General features: G+C 43.5%; 2 protein-coding genes across 10 annotated transcripts in view; one reads left to right on the top strand and one right to left on the bottom strand.

The window, feature by feature from the left end:
* Positions 1-8,480, top strand: part of LOC115380924 (sodium bicarbonate cotransporter 3-like) — a 33,673-nt gene extending 25,193 nt beyond the window's left edge. For 5 of the 8 annotated variants that reach the window (XM_030082231.1, XM_030082230.1, XM_030082226.1 and 2 more), the window contains 15 exons: positions 215-389; positions 1,059-1,192; positions 1,276-1,521; positions 1,865-1,970; positions 2,153-2,314; positions 2,766-2,879; positions 2,983-3,144; positions 3,343-3,594; positions 3,762-3,830; positions 4,089-4,262; positions 4,440-4,577; positions 4,813-4,916; positions 5,231-5,287; positions 5,775-5,891; positions 6,987-8,480. In XM_030082231.1, coding sequence (XP_029938091.1) covers positions 215-389; positions 1,059-1,192; positions 1,276-1,521; positions 1,865-1,970; positions 2,153-2,314; positions 2,766-2,879; positions 2,983-3,144; positions 3,343-3,594; positions 3,762-3,830; positions 4,089-4,262; positions 4,440-4,577; positions 4,813-4,916; positions 5,231-5,287; positions 5,775-5,891; positions 6,987-7,068 — 2,092 coding nt within the window. In that variant the 3' untranslated portion in view covers positions 7,069-8,480. The remainder of the gene's footprint in view (positions 1-214; positions 390-1,058; positions 1,193-1,275; positions 1,522-1,864; positions 1,971-2,152; positions 2,315-2,765; positions 2,880-2,982; positions 3,145-3,342; positions 3,595-3,761; positions 3,831-4,088; positions 4,263-4,439; positions 4,578-4,812; positions 4,917-5,230; positions 5,288-5,774; positions 5,892-6,986) is intronic. The other 3 variants (XM_030082228.1, XM_030082227.1, XM_030082229.1) reach the window with 2 other exon arrangements.
* A 1,855-nt stretch (positions 8,481-10,335) lies between these two features.
* LOC115380925 (homocysteine-responsive endoplasmic reticulum-resident ubiquitin-like domain member 2 protein) lies at positions 10,336-16,726 on the bottom strand. Of its 2 annotated transcripts, none has more exons than XM_030082232.1 (9): positions 16,646-16,726; positions 15,934-16,222; positions 14,406-14,483; positions 14,067-14,180; positions 13,778-13,902; positions 12,845-12,958; positions 12,437-12,724; positions 11,492-11,606; positions 10,336-11,299 (listed from the first exon to the last, which is right to left on the bottom strand). In XM_030082232.1, the coding sequence occupies exons 2-9, from the start codon at positions 16,078-16,080 to the stop codon at positions 11,132-11,134; spliced, it is 1,149 nt and encodes a 382-aa protein (XP_029938092.1). In that variant the 5' UTR covers positions 16,081-16,222; positions 16,646-16,726; the 3' UTR covers positions 10,336-11,131. The 2 variants fall into 2 exon arrangements, with proteins under 2 accessions (XP_029938092.1, XP_029938094.1); XM_030082234.1 differs by having other exon boundaries at positions 14,067-14,177.
* Between the last annotated feature and the right edge of the window lie 1,179 nt (positions 16,727-17,905).

The following is a 17,905-nucleotide window of genomic DNA, read 5'->3' as shown; positions in this document are numbered from 1 at the left end:
CAGCTTTTCCTCCTTTAAAGTAATTTGTTTTTTGGCCATAATATCAACCATAAAAACAAAACAAACAAAAAAATCACATACAAATAACATGTAAAAAGGGTAATTTTCGGGGTTAGGGTTTTAACAGCAGATCGGCTTTAATAAATGATTTCAGTCATGATTGGTAAATAGTTTCACATTGTGCATAATGGAATCTTCCTCTCTCTACTTTCAGGATTTTTGGCGGTCTGATCATGGACATCAAGCGGAAGGCCCCCTTCTACTGGAGTGACATTAGGGACTCACTCAGTCTGCAGTGTCTCGCCTCGATCCTCTTCCTGTACTGTGCCTGCATGTCACCTGTCATCACGTTCGGAGGTCTGCTGGGAGAAGCTACAAAAGGCAACATAGTGAGTCCTGAAGCTCAACTCTTCAAACTCAATGCAAAACTCAGCCTTCCAGTATTTTTTGTGTATTATGATAAAACAAATAGAAATTAAGACGGTCGCTGTACTTTGACTCTGTGTTACTGATGACAAGGATTGAGAAGAACCTTTTTTTTTTAATATGCTGTGTTTTGTAAGAAGAAATACATTTGATTATAACTGATCAATGTAAAACATTTCAAAATTATTTCTTTAGTGTCATCGCTCTTTATTGCTAACATGGAGCCCACTGCTGGCTGTTCACAGTAGCATCTCTCTGTATCGCTCCCTTTCTCTCTCTGGTATTCTCTCCCTTCTATCCAGATGTCCTTACTAGGCCAGGAACTGTTGGCACAGCCATAGTCTGTGTCCTGGTGTGTGTGATGTGACTAAGTAAACTCAGCAGGCAACAGGCTACGCACAGATATGCTCGGGGAAAAGTTAGCTGAGTGGAAACATTTCGAATGTTTATTTAGCCTCTCAAACCGCAGCTCAGAATGTCTGTTTAATCAAAACTCTCCGTGTCCTGGCCGAGGGTCTCCTCTGTCTGTTCCTCCTTCAGCCTTTCCTTCTCTATCCTCCGTTGTGTGGCTTCACCTTCCCAGACCACCCGTTTTTATTCCCTCTCTCCGTCCCTCTCCTCTGTCTCTATAGAGTGCCATAGAGTCTCTGTTCGGAGCGTCACTGACTGGAGTGGCATACTCACTCTTTGCAGGCCAGCCCCTCACTATACTCGGCAGCACGGGGCCTGTATTAGTGTTTGAGAAGATCCTGTTCAAGTTTTGCAGGTAAGTTCAGTTGAAATGGACTCTGATATTCGTGTGTTAACTCCTCCTGTTCCTCTATGTGATCCTCGATTCTTCTTTCCCAGGGACTACCACCTCTCCTACCTGTCTCTGCGGACCAGCATCGGTCTGTGGACGGCCTTCCTGTGTCTTGTCCTGGTGGCCACAGACGCCAGCTCGCTGGTCTGCTACATCACCCGCTTCACGGAGGAGGCCTTCGCAGCCCTCATCTGTATCATCTTTATCTACGAGGCCCTGGAGAAGCTCTTCCACCTGGGAGAACACTACCCCATCAATATGCACAACAACTTGGACAACCTCACCCTGTATTCGTGAGTACTCTCACATCAGGGTTACAGGGTTTGGGTGCCTTTCTGTTTATAGTTTGCACGTAGGCTTGAAATAGGGTTAGGGTTACCCACCTACTAACCCGACTCCAGTTTCCCCCCCACAGTCCAGGAACCTACATTTGATCCTAATTTTCGACTCTGAGTTGCCAACGAGTCTGAATGTTGGTGCGTTCGCTTTGCGACGGACTGAAAACCTGCCTCTGCCTTCGAGCAGCTCCAATACCCCGCAGTGCAAACCGGTGCTAAAAGATCAACCATACCAGTGTTTTGAGTTCACCTAAAACAAACCTTTCTGTGCACGCTGCTTTGTTTTTCTTGTCCCCAGATGTCAGTGCTCCCCACCAGCCAACGTTTCAACGAAGCTCCTGCAGCACTGGAACCGAACAGGCTACAGCGAAGACTCCATCCCATGGAGCGATCTCAACGTGTCGGTGAGGCTGGCAGACAGTGACATCTAGTGTAGCAGACAGTAATTACAGCCACAGTCACATTTGCAGGACATGTCAGGTCAGTGAAATTACCCAGTCAGCTGGACAAACAGGGACAGCAGCAACAGTTCTTCTAAATAAAACCCAAATCACTGAAATATAACCACATCCTCTTCATTCTACAGATGTGTAAAGTCCTCCAAGGGGAATTTGTGGGTTCAGCCTGCGGTCATCACGGGCCCTACATCCCAGACGTTCTCTTCTGGTCCATCATTCTCTTCTTCACCACCTTTTTTCTGTCTTCATTCCTAAAGCAGTTCAAGACTGAAAGATATTTTCCCACCAAGGTAAGTTTGCGTCGGCTACTCCTCCTGGTAAAAGGCTGCAGAAACGGCACCCGAAACCTTGCAGATGTGGTGGAGCGATCCAGCCAAAAGCTTGTCATGCTGTGTAAATGTTTACCTTGCATCAGTCATTAGTATTCAGCAATGAACCCATTTGCTGAAAGAAAAGCTCTTCTTGCATCCTCCCACGCAGCACCAGCTAGCCAGCTATCACTTTGTGTAGGCAGGTGTTCGTGTTGTGCAAATTGTTGCTGTATTGTACTGTTGACCAAAGTGTAATGTGACTTTGGTGTATCTTGTTTGACCAACGGTAAGAATGTCGTAGCGGTGATGCAGCTTTTATGAGCGATCCGGTGTAGGAATACATTTATAAGTGGGAACAGATTGCCCTTGTCGAATACCAACGTCCAGCTTCCTGCTTTGACCCTGTGTGTTTTGTGTGTGTGTCGCCCAGGTGCGCTCAACTATCAGTGACTTTGCTGTATTCATAACCATCATGATCATGGTGTTGGTTGACTACTTGATGGGGATCCCTTCCCCTAAACTGAATGTTCCTGATCGCTTCGAGGTACTGTGTTTGTTCATTTACTACATTAACATTGAAAGAAAATCTCAAGGAACAATGCATCAGATGCTTTACGCAGTAAAGTGCAAAAGCTGTTATTTTGCAGCCGACTTCAAAGCACAGAGGCTGGCTGATCGACCCGCTGGGGGAGAATCCCTGGTGGACGCTGCTGGTGGCAGCACTTCCTGCGCTGCTCTGCACGATCCTGATCTTTATGGATCAGCAGATCACTGCAGTCATCATTAACCGCAAAGAGCACAAACTTAAGGTCAGACCCCGCTTATTGTTTTAGACAAAGATGATAAAACTTATGAATAATTGTGTTGTTTGATTGTTGTGGTCCTCAACATGGTATTTCTGTTTTGTTTTTGTTTTTTTTTTTATACACTGTTTCCCCACATTTTCTCCAGAGAGACTTGAGCTTCTGTTCAGACTGACTGGACTGGTTTTCCTGCTTGCTTTACAGAAAGGCTGCGGCTATCACCTGGACCTGCTGGTCGTGTCCGTCATGCTGGGGGTGTGCTCCATCATGGGCCTGCCGTGGTTCGTGGCCGCTACCGTCCTCTCCATCTCCCACGTCAACAGCCTGAAGGTGGAGTCCGGCTGCTCCGCGCCAGGAGAGCAGCCCAAGTTTCTGGGCATCCGAGAGCAGCGCGTCACTGGATTCATGATCTTTGTTCTCATGGGTTGTTCCGTTTTCATGACATCCGCGCTCAAGGTGAGATGGCATATTGTTAATCTGTAATGTAAATATCCAGGCAGTCAATTACTTTGATTCCAGGAAAACAAAAGAAGTGACAATATCTGTCTGGATGTTTTATAATTCTGGAACTTGTAACAAATGCTTTTGTGCACTTATTTCCTGAATTGATTTGCTCCCAACAGTTCATTCCCATGCCCGTCCTGTATGGAGTCTTCCTCTACATGGGTGTCTCATCCCTCAAAGGCATTCAAGTAAGTCTCTGGTCTGCCCGTCTTTGAAGATAATCATCCCTTTTATTCGAAGCAGAGCAGCGGCCATGAGCTGTTAGTGATGATCAGTTTGCCTCCCGCCGTTACAGACCTTTGATGGAAATTCAATATCTTTACAAGCTTTTCCTTTTTTAAATAATGAATTACATGTTCTCCTTTCCCCCCCTTCATCCCGCCTCTGCTTTTTATTCATGTCTCTGGACTTTTTTAAGCATTTCTCACTCTCCCTTTTCTCTTCAGTTCTTTGACAGAATCAAGCTGTTTGGCATGCCTGCCAAGCACCAGCCGGACCTGATCTACCTGCGCTACGTGCCGCTGTGGAAGGTTCACATCTTCACCTTGGTGCAGCTCACCTGCTTGGTTCTGCTCTGGATCATCAAGGCCTCCGCCGCAGCCGTCGTGTTCCCAATGATGGTAATGACTCTCTCACTGGGTTTATCGTTTCAATGCTTCCACGCAAAATGGGTTAATAAACGGTGCAGGAGTAACAATGTTTTAAAAAAAAAGAAGTATGTATATAATATGTCAAATGAAGACTGAAAAAGCCACACAGTGGTGAAGTGGAAGCAACTTGTTTATCTCTGTCTTCAGGTCTTGGCGCTGGTGTTCGTCCGAAAGCTTCTGGACTTAATCTTTACAAAGAGAGAGCTGAGTTGGCTCGATGACTTGATGCCAGAGAGCAAAAAGAAGAAGGAGGACGACAACAAGATAAAAGCACGTGAAAAGCTGGTAAAAGAAATCATTCAATTTTTACACTTTGTATTTCAACCTGTTCTGACTGTTGTAGATTTCGCAGTAGCTGTGTCTATGATTTTGAATCATGACCGTCAATAAACATAATGTCACAATTAACCCACTATAATATCTCATATAGTAAAGTTCTCCTAAAACCATAAGTCACAAATGTCCTCGGTGCAGTTCAAACTGCTCCGTGATGAATGATTTCAATCCTCCGTCACTCCAGGAGGAGGAGTCCAGACTTCAGGAGGAGGAGGAGGAAATGGGACTGAAGGTCGACTTTGAAGCATCAAACCGTCTGGACATCCCAGTGAAAACACTCTCAGGGAGGTACGTGGTGCAGCCAGTCTCGCAGTAACGCTGTGATGAAATGCAGAAATTGATGTTAAACGTTGAGTGAGGTGTGAAGTCTATGTCTGGTGGAAGAAAATAAAATTTGACTCCCTAAAATCCCTCATGAATGTAAATATAAACATTCCAAACTTCCCTTATTAAAGCTTCTGTGGATGAAATGCTCCAGACAGCAGGTCCAGAGCGCTGAAAGCAAATGTAGACACACCTCACAGTAAATATTCATGCATCCTGTTGTCATGTACAACTTGAAGTGGTGGTCAGCTCTGTGTCATTATGTCCGTCTTGAACAGATCATACAGAATAGGAGTAGTGACCCACAGCCTCCCCGTGGAAGACGAGGTAGCAGGGTGTGTGTCTGATGCCAAACATCTGACCCACATGGCTGCAGATTAACTCCACTCACTGTCACTCGCACAGTCAGCGCATGGCCATTAAAATAACTCATTAAAATAACTGGCTTCTAAAGCACACCGCTTTGTATGAAGTTTTCTTCATGCTGGATATTAAATAGTCTGTGATAGAGATGTTCTTGTTGAAATAAGTGAGTTCTCATTTTACGAACTAACGACGTCAGCACAAATCCACTCAGCAAATGCCTTTTTGCCTAAAACGCCAGAGTAACGTAGCACATATTAACACGGGATATTTTGTTTCTGTCTGGTCAATTGTTCCGTGCTGTTGATTTGTTTTTTTTAATCTCTGATGTATGTGCATGTTTGTGTCTGCTCGTTTGAACTGTCCTGCACCGAACCTCTCCCACGATTTGACGTCTACATGCCTGTCTTCTCTCTGTCTTTATGTTTGTGCGTGTGTGTTTTGCATTTTGGCATGTAGTCCTGAGTCTGACCCCTTGGTTGTAAATATCTCTGATGAAATGGCCAAAACCGCAGTGTGGAAAGCAGTGAACTCGAGTGCAGAGTCTTGTGTCCAACCTGTGAAGAGTAGTGGAAGGTAGCTATGCCATCTCCTGGAGTCCTCCAGAGCCCCCGTATCCCAACGCACAACAATATACCATTTTATGTTTGATGCATCCCGAGCCCGTTTCATGACTCTGCAACAGTCTTTCCATGCTGTAGTAAACAAGCTGCTCGGGAGAAACATCTTTCAAGGGCGTGAAGTACTAAATTGTAATCAGGACAATGCTCTGTAAAAGCCCAGTGAGAATAATACACACTTCATTGTTGATGGGGGGAAAAAGGAGAGAAGTGTTCATCCTTATTTGAAAATATTGGATCATTTTTTTGGGGGGGGAGGTGTTTGTAATCTACTCAGTTTTGAACACACAGTACTGTGCAAAAATCCACCTTGCATCATGCAAAGAGCCTTTTAATTGAATGAAATTGTCAGAAAATGACACAACATTTGTTTATGGTTTTCATATATTCTTAAGATCACATGTAAAAGACAAACCACAGTTATTGTTTCGTAGTCCTATTTTTTAGTTAGTTAGGAGGATTGCCACAAAAATAACCACTAAATGAAAGCTGAAAAGTTAAAGGAAAAAAAGATAGCCTACAGTTTAACTGCAGTCACACAGGCGGGTGCGTGCCAGCAAAAACTGGGAGGAATTGATTGGAATCACAGGAAGATGATGAAACAGGAGGAGCTGCGGGGCGTTCAGGCTGCTGTGGCAGATCAATGGCTTGATTGGACAAATGAGGAGCAGCTGGAATGCTCGGCCTCTGAATCAGCACACCTGCTTACACTCTGATCATCGAGACTAGGAGGGAAAAAAAACACAACAGTCAACACACATAGAGGGAAAAACAAGAAGTGTGAGAATTGTTTGCGTGGTTCCTAAAGAGCCCCGATTAAATCGTCCTCCTGGGATTATTTGATAAGGACGGAAAAAGACATGACGAAACTTTTGCACTGTACTGTTTGTTGACGGTTTTTAGCACGGCTCTGTCTCCAGCATGTTTATCAGTAGCAGTAATGCAGCGCTATCTCTCCACGTCACATTTAAACTCACTCTCCATCCTCACCGCCGTGGCGATCCGGAGCGAGCGCTCACGCCTCGTCTCTCCTCTCCTCTTCCCCCAACAGCCAGGAGAAGGTGGCGTGCGTTAGAGTGGACATCAGCCCGGACACGCCCGGAAAGAGCTCCACCGCCGAGACCTTCCTGTGATCACGCTGAGACGGGAGGCCTTCCTTCCCTCCCCCCCCCGACTCCTCCTCCTCCTCCTCCTCCTCCCTCACAACGAGGACGCTGAAGTGGAGCAGCACAACCCGTCTACGCCAGTCCCCGCCTTCAGGGGCAGACGACCTCCTCCCTCCCGCCGCTGCAAGTCCTCAATCACTCAAAAGATTTGAAAGTCCGACGTGTGCAGCACATGTACAAATGATGCACAGTTCAGAGCATACATGTCCAAGAAATGACGGAATTCTGCTTTTACTGCCCGCTGATACTCAGTTTAGGACTTCTCTCATTCTGGCAATTTCTTCTTACCTGTTTGAACCATGGAAGCCAAAGGAAGGGGTCTCACTGGTGGGGATCTTAGACTGCGTGAGCGGATTGTTTCCTTTATGTCCTCGTATGATTTGTTTTCAGTTTCAAAGTATAGATATTTTTGCAGGCCACTGTGCTTTTTAACTCTTACTCTCGAGTGTTTCTGCATTGTTTTGTTTTGTTTTTTTTCTTTTCTTTCCATGTATTTCAGGTCTATTAGGACCTTTCACTAAAACACACCAGCTTCAAAACTCATTTGATGAAAGCCATTCAGGTACCGCCGGTGTCAGATATTTTATATTGGCTCTCTCACAGCAAAACGACACAGACAGGTACGTTTCAACACTACTGCTGCAGACATCTTTGTGGAATTTGCTCCGTCTGTCCCGCCTCCAGGAGAACACTCAGTGTTGATGTTGCTGCTCGAAAGCTGGTCAGTTGTTTTCACTGTAAACGTCACTGTTCGTAGTGAATGTGGTCGTAGAGGAAACGCATTCATCATCTGTGTACCGTGCTGTTTCCATTTTCAATATAGCAGAAATCCTACTTTTAGAGGCCATATGAAGTCTGTACTGTACAGTAAGCACTTTGCCATGATATAGTTTCTTACTGAAAGTAAATTATAGTGTGTTAATATAAAGTCGTTTTTTTTTTTGTTTGTTTGTTTTTTTCGTCCCTCTTCCCACAGTATTTAGAGAGCTGTTGTTCAAAAGAAAGTTTAACATCTCAGGAGTCTAAAACGATTTCTGACTGTGGTCACTTTGTCACAAGGCAGCGATAATTAACTGTCCACTGTATTCCTCTCATCGCTGATATCACAACTATTTTAATAAATGCTGTAAATCATAAAGTATAGTTAAAAAAAAAAAAAAAAGGTGCAGAATATGGAAAAGAGAATATTTGTTGGTTAGTTGCACCGGATTTTATACTGTGTGTTTATTGTTGATAAGAGCGTGTATGTGTGTGTGTGCGCGTGCGTGCGTGCGTGTGTGTGTGTGTGTGTGTTGTAAAAGATAATTTGGTATGTTTATCTACCGTGTATATCATTGCAAATCATTTTATGCAAAATATTTTTACTGTATATGTAAAAACTATTATATCCTAGGATTTTGTTCTTATTTTGCTAAGTGCAGTCCTGTTTTAGCAATAAGTATCCTGCACCGTGCGACGGTACGGACACCTGAAACTTAAATATTATTCAGGCAAAGAGTAATTAGTGTAACGGCGTCCGGGCGTCTCGTTTCTTGGGTTCTGTCTGTGCGTAGCTGCAGTGACTGTACGGAACAATAGCTTAATGTGCCTTGTCGATGCTCTTCATGTGTAAAAGTCTTGTACTGATGATTCATGTGTTCAGACCAGATGTACAGGTACACACACACACACACACACACACACACACACACACACACACACACATACGGTGGCACGCGAATGCCAAAGACAGACCATCATTGTTTCGTTTCTGTCCTCCAGAGGCGTATTTCTGTCGTAGTGTTACCCCTCGTCTGTGTGTGTCGGTCGTAGCCTGAGCCACCCACTCAGAACAATTTATTTTCCATCTGCAGTTTAACCCTGGATGTTGTGTATACGTGGGCGTGGCTGTCACTGCTGTAGTATTTGCTCCTCAACATGAAATCTCTAAGAAATATTGAGGTGATGTTTCTTTTATTTTTTTTAATGAAGCATTGTGATGTAAACATCCAGAACTTCTAAAAAAAAAAACAAGAAAAAGTTGTATTTTTCCCCACATGAGGTCAATTAATATTGACATTAAGTTATGATTTAAATCATTTCTTTATAGCGACCACCCACAAAAAAAATTAAATAATTGGGATATTTTTGGTCTTTAAAAAAAAAAAGACTTGTTATCATCTCCACTCATCAGCAGTTTCCGGCCTTCATTCTGATCTACAGATAACTTAAAGTGAAGCACACAGCATCCTGTCGTTTTTTTTTTTTTTTTTGAACGATGACTTCTCTGTCATGACCGACTGTTGCAAAGCAATAAAAGTGAATACATGGTGATTTTCTGCTGTCATTTTTTTTTTCCCCCTGTGCGTTTGTCTTCTGTAAAAACAAGATGTTCGGGGAAAGTAACTGAACACGTTGACACAGATTGAGCAGTTTTATTAAAATGTTACAAATTGCTTGTAGTTGTTGCAGATGCTTTCAGCTCTGCTTTCTTCGTTCCCCTAGTTTGATAATCAGGTGATTGTCTGCAGAATTCTGCTGTCAGGATCTAAATTTTGTGTACATTATGTTCTGTGCCAGTGGTTGCAGTACACAGTAGAGCCTGGAGGTGGCAGCAGAGATCTATGGCTCAGTCTGCTGCAGAAAACAGCCTCAGACGTGCAGCTGTAGAGTAGCAGGTTTCACTGTTTGCATGAGGCAGTTCTTCTTTCTCGTCACTTTATGAAAGGATTTACCCACAGTTGTGCGACCCACTGAGATCTCAGTGTGGTTCTTTTATTTCTGATTCACAACAGGAAGCAGTTTCATACTGGCTGGACACAGAAATCCACCCAATTTGCCAAATTTCACCCAGTGGGGAGTTTTTCATCCAAAACAACTGAAGAATTATCAATAACTATATCAGAGGGAATCTACAAGTACTTCTACCACAGGGAACTTCGGGAAACTAAAACCATTTTCATGAAAAAAATGAAGCAAAAAACACATGAAAAAAATCTGTCGTTTTAATAATTTAGTGTCCTAAAATAAACTGAGTAGTGCAGTAATTCGCACTGACTCGTGCCTGACATGTTTGTTCTTGTAAATGGTGGAGGTGCTATTTACCAAGGAGCGAGGGCAAGTGGAATGAGTTATAAACTAGTCAAACTTGTTCCTGCATGAGTGCAATCCAGATTTCATTTTCTGCACAAATGGCAAAATTGCAAAGCAATTCGGTAAAACTCGGTAATGAGAAAAAGTGACCATCAAACTGTGTAACTGGACAAGGTTTTAATCTGAACATCATTGTTAGTACACAACATGTTAGATGTAACAGCAGCAGTCCTTTTCAGAGGTTTCAGAGTGCAGTCGGTCCTCCCTGACCCCTGCATCTCAGCGCTTCATCGAACAGTAGATTTATTTTCTGACCTCTTAATGTCTCGGCTTCAGTCCCAGTGACTGGAATATTCAGTTAATGGTGGCGAAGATCAGTGACTCTACATCCGTCAGTTCTTAGACACTGTCTCGAGGATTAGTGGTACATCGATTCACTTTTGAAAAGAAAGAAGAAGAAAAACAAAAAACACCTCAGCAGCCAGCATCACTTGAACACAGTACACACGTTACACTTTTTGATCAGCTCTCAGGGGCAAAATCACACATCAAGTTGATTTAAATGCTACATGTTTCGCATTTTCTTATTTTGAATTGGATTAAAGTGGCCATTTAAAAGTGTTTTGTTTTGAAATGAACCACAAATACAAATTAAAAAATAAGAATAATAATAATTACAACTCAAGCAAAACTATTTCAACAAGTCTTTCAGCCTCTTTCAGAGAAAATAATGAATTTGGGTCAAATCTGACTGTCGTCTCTGTGTTTACATGGCGGTTCATCACATGATGGCCTGAATTTTTCTCAAGAAAAAAAAAAAGCCTCCATATAAAATAACCTGTATTTCTTTTTTTCTCCAGGTTTAAATGAGTCGTTTGTGTTCCAGCTCAAACTTTTGCTAAATGGAGTCGACAACCAGGAAACGATTAACACTGCATTGCAACAGAGCGGGCGGGACTCAGTTGGCGGCGTTGGGCGGCCCCTCCGGGATGAGCGACATGAAGAAGGTGATGATGAAGGACCAGGTGGAGGACAGGAAGCCCGCGTGGGGGCCGCTGTTCGGATCCTCCGCTCCCTCCTCGCCGCTCTCCCCGTCATCGTCGGAGCCGTCGTCCATTGCTCCCTCCTGCACGGCGACGCCGCGGAGAGAGCAGAGGGTTAAACTCTCAACTGCGAAATGACCTTAAAGTGCGTTTTATATCTTGACACAGCTCTAAGAATTTCTGAAATGTTTATTTTCTTGAAAATATCATGAACAACCAGTGAGTGGACGGCGATCGCCTTGCCGCCGCCGCACTGGCAGCATATTTAGAGTTACCATTTCTTGTAAGTCGTGGTTTGGCAGCTCTCCCTCCAGGTCGTCTTGATTGTTTCTGTCTCCTGGAAGCTGGAGCTCGTTCTCCAGATTGAAGGGAAACCAGCCGGCCTGGTGTCTGCATGCACAGAGACGAAAAAACACACACATTAAAAACTGTCTGCACTCTTTCAACAACAAATCCCGTTACTCCACTTTCACTATCTGTAATGATGCGTGTTTTGTCATTTCTTCTGAGATGTGACACTAAAACGAACTTCACCATGTTGGCCACTAGGAGGCAGTGATGCACTCTAAACTCAGCCATTTCTTTCAGAAAAGAAGTGAAGAAACCAAGTGAGCAAATATCTGTATATAATCTTCTTTTGACTGGTTTATACGATTGCATCAGTGCAGAACAACCCCAGCGGTGGAAAAGAAAAAAAAAAAAAGCCCCCAATCAGAAAAGCATTCAACCGGCGAGACTTCCATTTAATACATGATTGATTCTAATGGCATCCAATTTTCTGAAGTAAATTGTTTCTCGAGGCGATTGCTAAAAATTTAAATGTGAAATGAAAGAAACTTCGGCTGCATTATTTTGTTTTTAATAATAAAAACTCAATTCTCTCCTGTTGAAGGAAAAATCTGTCTGACGGACATTAAAGCCTCGACTACATTACAGCAGAGTCATTAAGATAAAATATGACTATTTCTAATATTGGTTGATGAAAATTGAAGCTGAAATAACATTGAAGATGAAAACGTGAAACACCTATCCAGACAGGGGAGAATTACAATGGAGATTTGAACCATGACTTCAGTAACACTGGAAATAAGAATTTCATTTTTAATGTTGTCACTCTCATTGTGGGAGATTTAAGTGAAACCTGCTCTTGTGTGTAAACCTTTGACTGTACTGTGTGTGGAGGAGGAACTGGACTCAGGAAGGGACTGAGGAGGACTCACAGGTAGAGCACCAGCATGGCCATCATCACCATGACGAAGCGGCTGAAGGACGAGTAGAAGTAGACTATACTGAGCAAGATAGCAGCGCGGGAGAAGGTGTACACCCAGTCCAGCCAGTCCCGGTTCAGCTCCTCCTCGTTCAGGATCTCCCCTCCCTGGGCGTTCATCTGGACCTCCGGGTTGCCGTGGCGACCCACCTGCGGCCGCTGGCTCAGGGGGTCCGGCTGGTCGGGCTGGGCCGAGGCCTGTTCGGGCCGGAGCTGCTGAGCGGAGGCGGCCAGTAGCTGACTGGAGGGGGGGAGGGGGGGGGGGGAGGGGGGGGGGGGAGGGGGGGAGGGGGGGACAGCCATGATCATGATCTACTTCAAACACAGCCAGTGGAGATGAGGAGGGCGCAGGTTGACTCACTAATGCATGAAGTACTGCCTGGCGTACAGCTGCTGCCACCACATGAACGTCATGGGGTTGTAATATGCGGGCGTGTTTGCAGGGGGGGTCGGCTGAGGAGAGTATTGATTCCAGCTGGAAAAGACACACTTCATTATCCAGACTGTGACATCTGATGCAACAGACGCACGAGTGAAGGTGTAAAGGTTAGCACTATAGCCTCACGGCAAAAAAATACCCCGTCTGAGTCCGAGTCTGCCTGAAGGCTGCAACAATATCATCCACAGAGATTTAAAATGTACCCTAGATGGGTTCACTTTCATTCATCTTCCAGTTTTACTCTACATGTTTGTTGATGTAAAGCACTTTGAATTGCACTGCTGTTGAACTGTGTTGTCAAAATAAAAGCTGCCCTGCCTAAAATATCAACATGTCACCTGGAATCATCACGATCTCTAAACAGTTATTATAGGACATGCAAGTTAGGACATTTCTGCAATAGCGTCCTGAGATGACGCCACAGCAACTCTTGTTCCCTACAAGATGTGCGTAAAGTCAAACTGAACGGCGGAAAGAACGTCAGGAGCCCTCTGGCTTTTCATCATATGAATTGTGAAACGGTGATTTTAAATTTAAAGAGAGGATAAATGTCTTCGTCAGCATGTTTTATCTTGCCCCGCTCTGCCTCCGTGGGTCTCTGACAGACGTCAGTTTCCACATGTACGTGCGTAACAAGGTGAGATGGAAGCGAGAGCACGTCTGAACCTGACTGCCATCACAGCTTCGACTCGGACTCAAACAGGAAACTGACGTATTACACTGCTGCCACATTAACATAATGACGTCGGTTTTTTTGGGGAGCTTCAGGCAATTTTCATAAATTAACTAAAAGATCAATATAAACTTGGTAAGGTTTACTTTTTCTTTCAAAGCTTCGCTGCGGGAACGGCTCACCTGTGGATCATTTGTGGATACATCTGGTGGTACGGGTAAGGAACAGCTCGCTGTCTAAGCCCATCAGCGCTCTCAACTCTGGATGACTGGCCGTCCTGACCGGGGCTGCTGGAGCTCTGAGCGGCCTGTCATCACAGAAACAAGTCGTGAAGAGAAAGACTGAAGAAAGGAAGCAAAGTGATGCTGCTTCATCCTCCGGGACGCGAACATTACAGCAGGCGGATGATGAAAAGAGATGCAGCGGTGATGAAATACAAAGCAAGGTGTGAAAAGGACACGGATGACCCACCGTGGGACTGGCTGTGCTCTCCTGAGGCTTGTTACTGCGGCTGCGGGGGGGCTTTGGGGAGCTGGGAGGGGTTCGTGAGGCGCATACCAGATGGAGCATATGGTACTCATCCTGCTGTAGAAGAAGATACAGCTCATTAGGAAATGCAGCACGTTCCACACGACCAACACAGAAACTCTTTAAAATACTTTCATGATAATAAAAACAAATTAAATTACTGGATGTCGTTGTTAAAACCGTTCAAAGGCTTTAAAATGCTGCATGTCAGCGGACATGAAGTTTACTATCAGACTTAGAATCAATCCAATAAATACTCAGATCAGTGATGAGAAAACAAACCTTCCTGAGCACGTCTTTCAAGGTGAAGTGATCCAGAAGCAGCTTTCCAGAATATACCAGCCTCTGGTCTTTGGAGCTCTAAAAATATAATCGCATAATGATAATGAGGTCAACAAAGGCAAGAATGTAGGATACTTGATTCAACAAGCCAGTCTCTAACTTTAGGACTGAAGTTTATAATATTTGGAACAGTAATGTATCCATATTTCCAACCATGAAAACATTAAACTGTAAATGTTGGATGTGAGCACTGCATCAAAAGGCACACTCCCTGTGTGAGAAGAGAAAGTAATGAGGATGGGATCATAGTAGCCTCAGTCAGGATAAGTAGGTCTTAACTGTGGATTTAGCTTAAACTAAACAAGGTCAGAGTGTCTCCTCTTACATTCACTGTACAGCCATTCAAGATTTTAAGGCACTGTTTTTAAACCTCTACTAGCCCGCAACACAAAAACCTTTTTGGCTGAACTCAAGTTGCCTTTCTGGTAAATGTGTCACTGTTTCACCACCGCAGCGGCCAATCTTAGCGAGGTGGCGTGACAGCTTAACGGGAGAGCGGTTTGTACCCGAGTATGCACAGTGTTTACACAGATTGCATCAGAATGAGCACGAGAGAAGAAAGGAAAGTCAGATTAGCAACACAATACAACCAGAATCTTAATGCCTTCATTTCCCCGTGACGTCAGATCTACAGACCTCACGGTCCTTTCAGCAACAACAAATCTGAGAACTCCACTTCTTTCACTTCACAGCGCACATCAAGGTTAATGGTCCGTGACATTCAGTAGCGATGCGCATCACAAGGGGGATTCAGCAGAATCCTCACAGAGGAAGTACTATGGCAGAAACGCATTTGCTGTGTCTGATTATATTCATGCATCAGTGGCGTTCACAGTGAAATCCGTTTCTTATCCACTAGTAGAGAGCGCAACTGAGAATCTGACACGACAACAACCAACAAGGCCGAAATTCCTCATTTATTCAGTTTGAAGCCAATCAAACGACATCTAAAATTATCACCTTCGGGAGTAATTCTGCTCAGCTGAGTATTAAATAGATGGGCTTATTACCATCACTTTGGTATTCAGGGACTTTACTGTTGCAAACTGTTCCCTCATAATTTACTCCCATATGTAAATGCTTTTGTATGTCCAAAATTTGAAAATTCTACACTACTATTCTACACAGTTTTCAATTAGTTGATCTAAGTATTTTACTAAACACAGAGTTATGTGTATAAATATAAATGACAGCTGCTGTAGAAATAGTTGTTTTCTGAAATGTGGATTTGTTTGGCTGGAGGATGCTAGGACCAATGAAAGTATCATAACTGTCCTATAATAAAGTTTTTCATTAATAGAACAGTTAAGTTGCAATTTCAAATGGTGTTTACTGTCTAACTCACTTTAATGCTCGTTCGAAAACAAGCTGGAACTCTTGTTGGTGACTAAACGTTACTGGTAAGGTGGTTTGGATACAAAAGAGGTGTTCAGATATGTTTTTAGCCAGATCAGGGTGAGATACTCACTGGTTTACTGGGATACACATCAGACAGGTGGGCTTTGAGTTTCTCCACAGTCCAGTTTTGGCAGCAGTTGATTGTCTGGTCATCGTACTTCTGGTTAGGAGCCCTGATGACCAGGGTGACAGGACCGTCCACAACAGCCTGATCCATGACCCAAAACCATTTGTCTTCACTGGAAGACAGAAAGATGCGGACAGCCTCGGGTGTCCCGGTTCCACTCCTAACACTTTTCCATCGTCGCCATTAGAGAACTCTGTACAGTTTCCTGTAGGTTCATCCAGGCTGAGCACAGCTAGAAGAAAAAGGACGTAAAAGAGGAAACAGGAGGTTTTTAGTGAACACGTCAACTTGTCACTGACACACAACGGAAACAGACTATAACAACACACTGCTATCCGTATGCGGTGTGTATTCGGGCTTTCATTATAACTACACAGTTATAACATCACAACGATCCCTGCTGACAGGTAAAACTGATGCTAAATGACTCGCAAGAGATCAAATAACATTCACTTATAAACAAACTGGGCTTGGTCCTCGGGGGTATTTAACTGGCTAGGCTAATGCTAGCTCCAGAGGCTTTTCTGCTCCCAATAACGATCAAGTCACGCGTAACAAGGCGTCGCCTCGCATGTTTAGGAAGCAGAACCAAACCGACCTCGCTACGAACAGGTGTCGGTGTTAAATTAAGCGAAGAAAGCAGTGTTTTACCCACCTTATCCCTCCACAGTGACGGAGTCTATCTCTAAACTCCCAACCCTGCTAACCTGCTGCTCTGTTCTTCGCTGGATTTACAGCAGGCCGTCGACAACAAACAGCACGGCTAATTACCGCCACCCAGTGGACAAATGTGTTCATTACAACCGCATTAAGACAACACCACAGTCGGCTTAACTGCAGTCTGAATGTTTCAAGAATTCAAGGATTTCTGACCAAACAAGATTGAGAGCATTCAAGTATTTATTTTCAGTAAGCTGGATTATTGTAACTGTGTATTAACGCAGTAAATCTGTCAAACAGTCGCAGCTCATCCAGAGTCCTCAGAGCAGTGGAGCATGTTACACCTGAGCGTCAGTCAGTCTGCACTGGCTGCCTGTGTGTTCAAAGGATTTATTGTCTACAAAGCTTGGTATGGTCTCAGGGCTAAATACAGCTCAGATTGTAAATTACAAAACATTCAGACCTCTGAGATCCCCAGGGAGAGGTTTAGTGTTCCTACACTTAATTGTGGAACAAATTCCCTGAACACCTGAGGACTGCTGACACAACCACTTCTTTAAATTGGTCCTCGAAAGTCTATCATCTGGTCAGGGTTTTCATTAAACAATAAATGTTACTTATTTTATTACCCTATTTTAATGAATTTTTTTCCCTTTATTTATAATTGTTTCTATTTCCTCTATTTCCTTGTGAATTGGCTTGTAACTGAATGGTGCCATATAAATGAATTTGATTAGCTTTACAGCTGGGGCCCAATTTAAAAAAAATATTCTGGATATGACTATTTAGAATAAAGCACTCTCATTCCAGTGCAAGAAGACCACTAGTTTGAGTCCAATCCGGTCCTTTCTGTGTGAAACAAGACAGGAAAATCAAGAACACTCAACTTTAGGGCTTACTTAGAAATCACAGAAATCAGTAAATTGTCCAAACTCATTGATCAAACGATCAGCAGCGCAATTATTATGCCAGCCAAAGAGATTCAATTTGACTGCCATCTGCTGATGGAAGAGTAGAACACACTTATTGTCTGCTTCTTTTTTGGCTTCACAAAATGAACATAAGCATCAAGGGTTTTTAATTTTTTTTTTCAACTTTGCAACTATGCATGTCAAACCTTTAAACTATACAACAAGGAAATTTCATTGATTTGATGCCATAAAAAAAGAAAAAATCATCCTCATTATATGGGGACTAACTTGTGACTAACAATTTATTTATTTGATTTATTACATAAACCTATATGCAAATATGA

The sequence above is a fragment of the Salarias fasciatus genome, chromosome 22 (genome assembly GCF_902148845.1).
Source record: "Salarias fasciatus chromosome 22, fSalaFa1.1, whole genome shotgun sequence".
NCBI lineage: Eukaryota > Metazoa > Chordata > Actinopteri > Blenniiformes > Blenniidae > Salarias > Salarias fasciatus.
The sequence above is the reverse complement of the archived record's forward strand: the minus strand, read 5'-3'. Positions and strand labels throughout refer to the sequence as shown.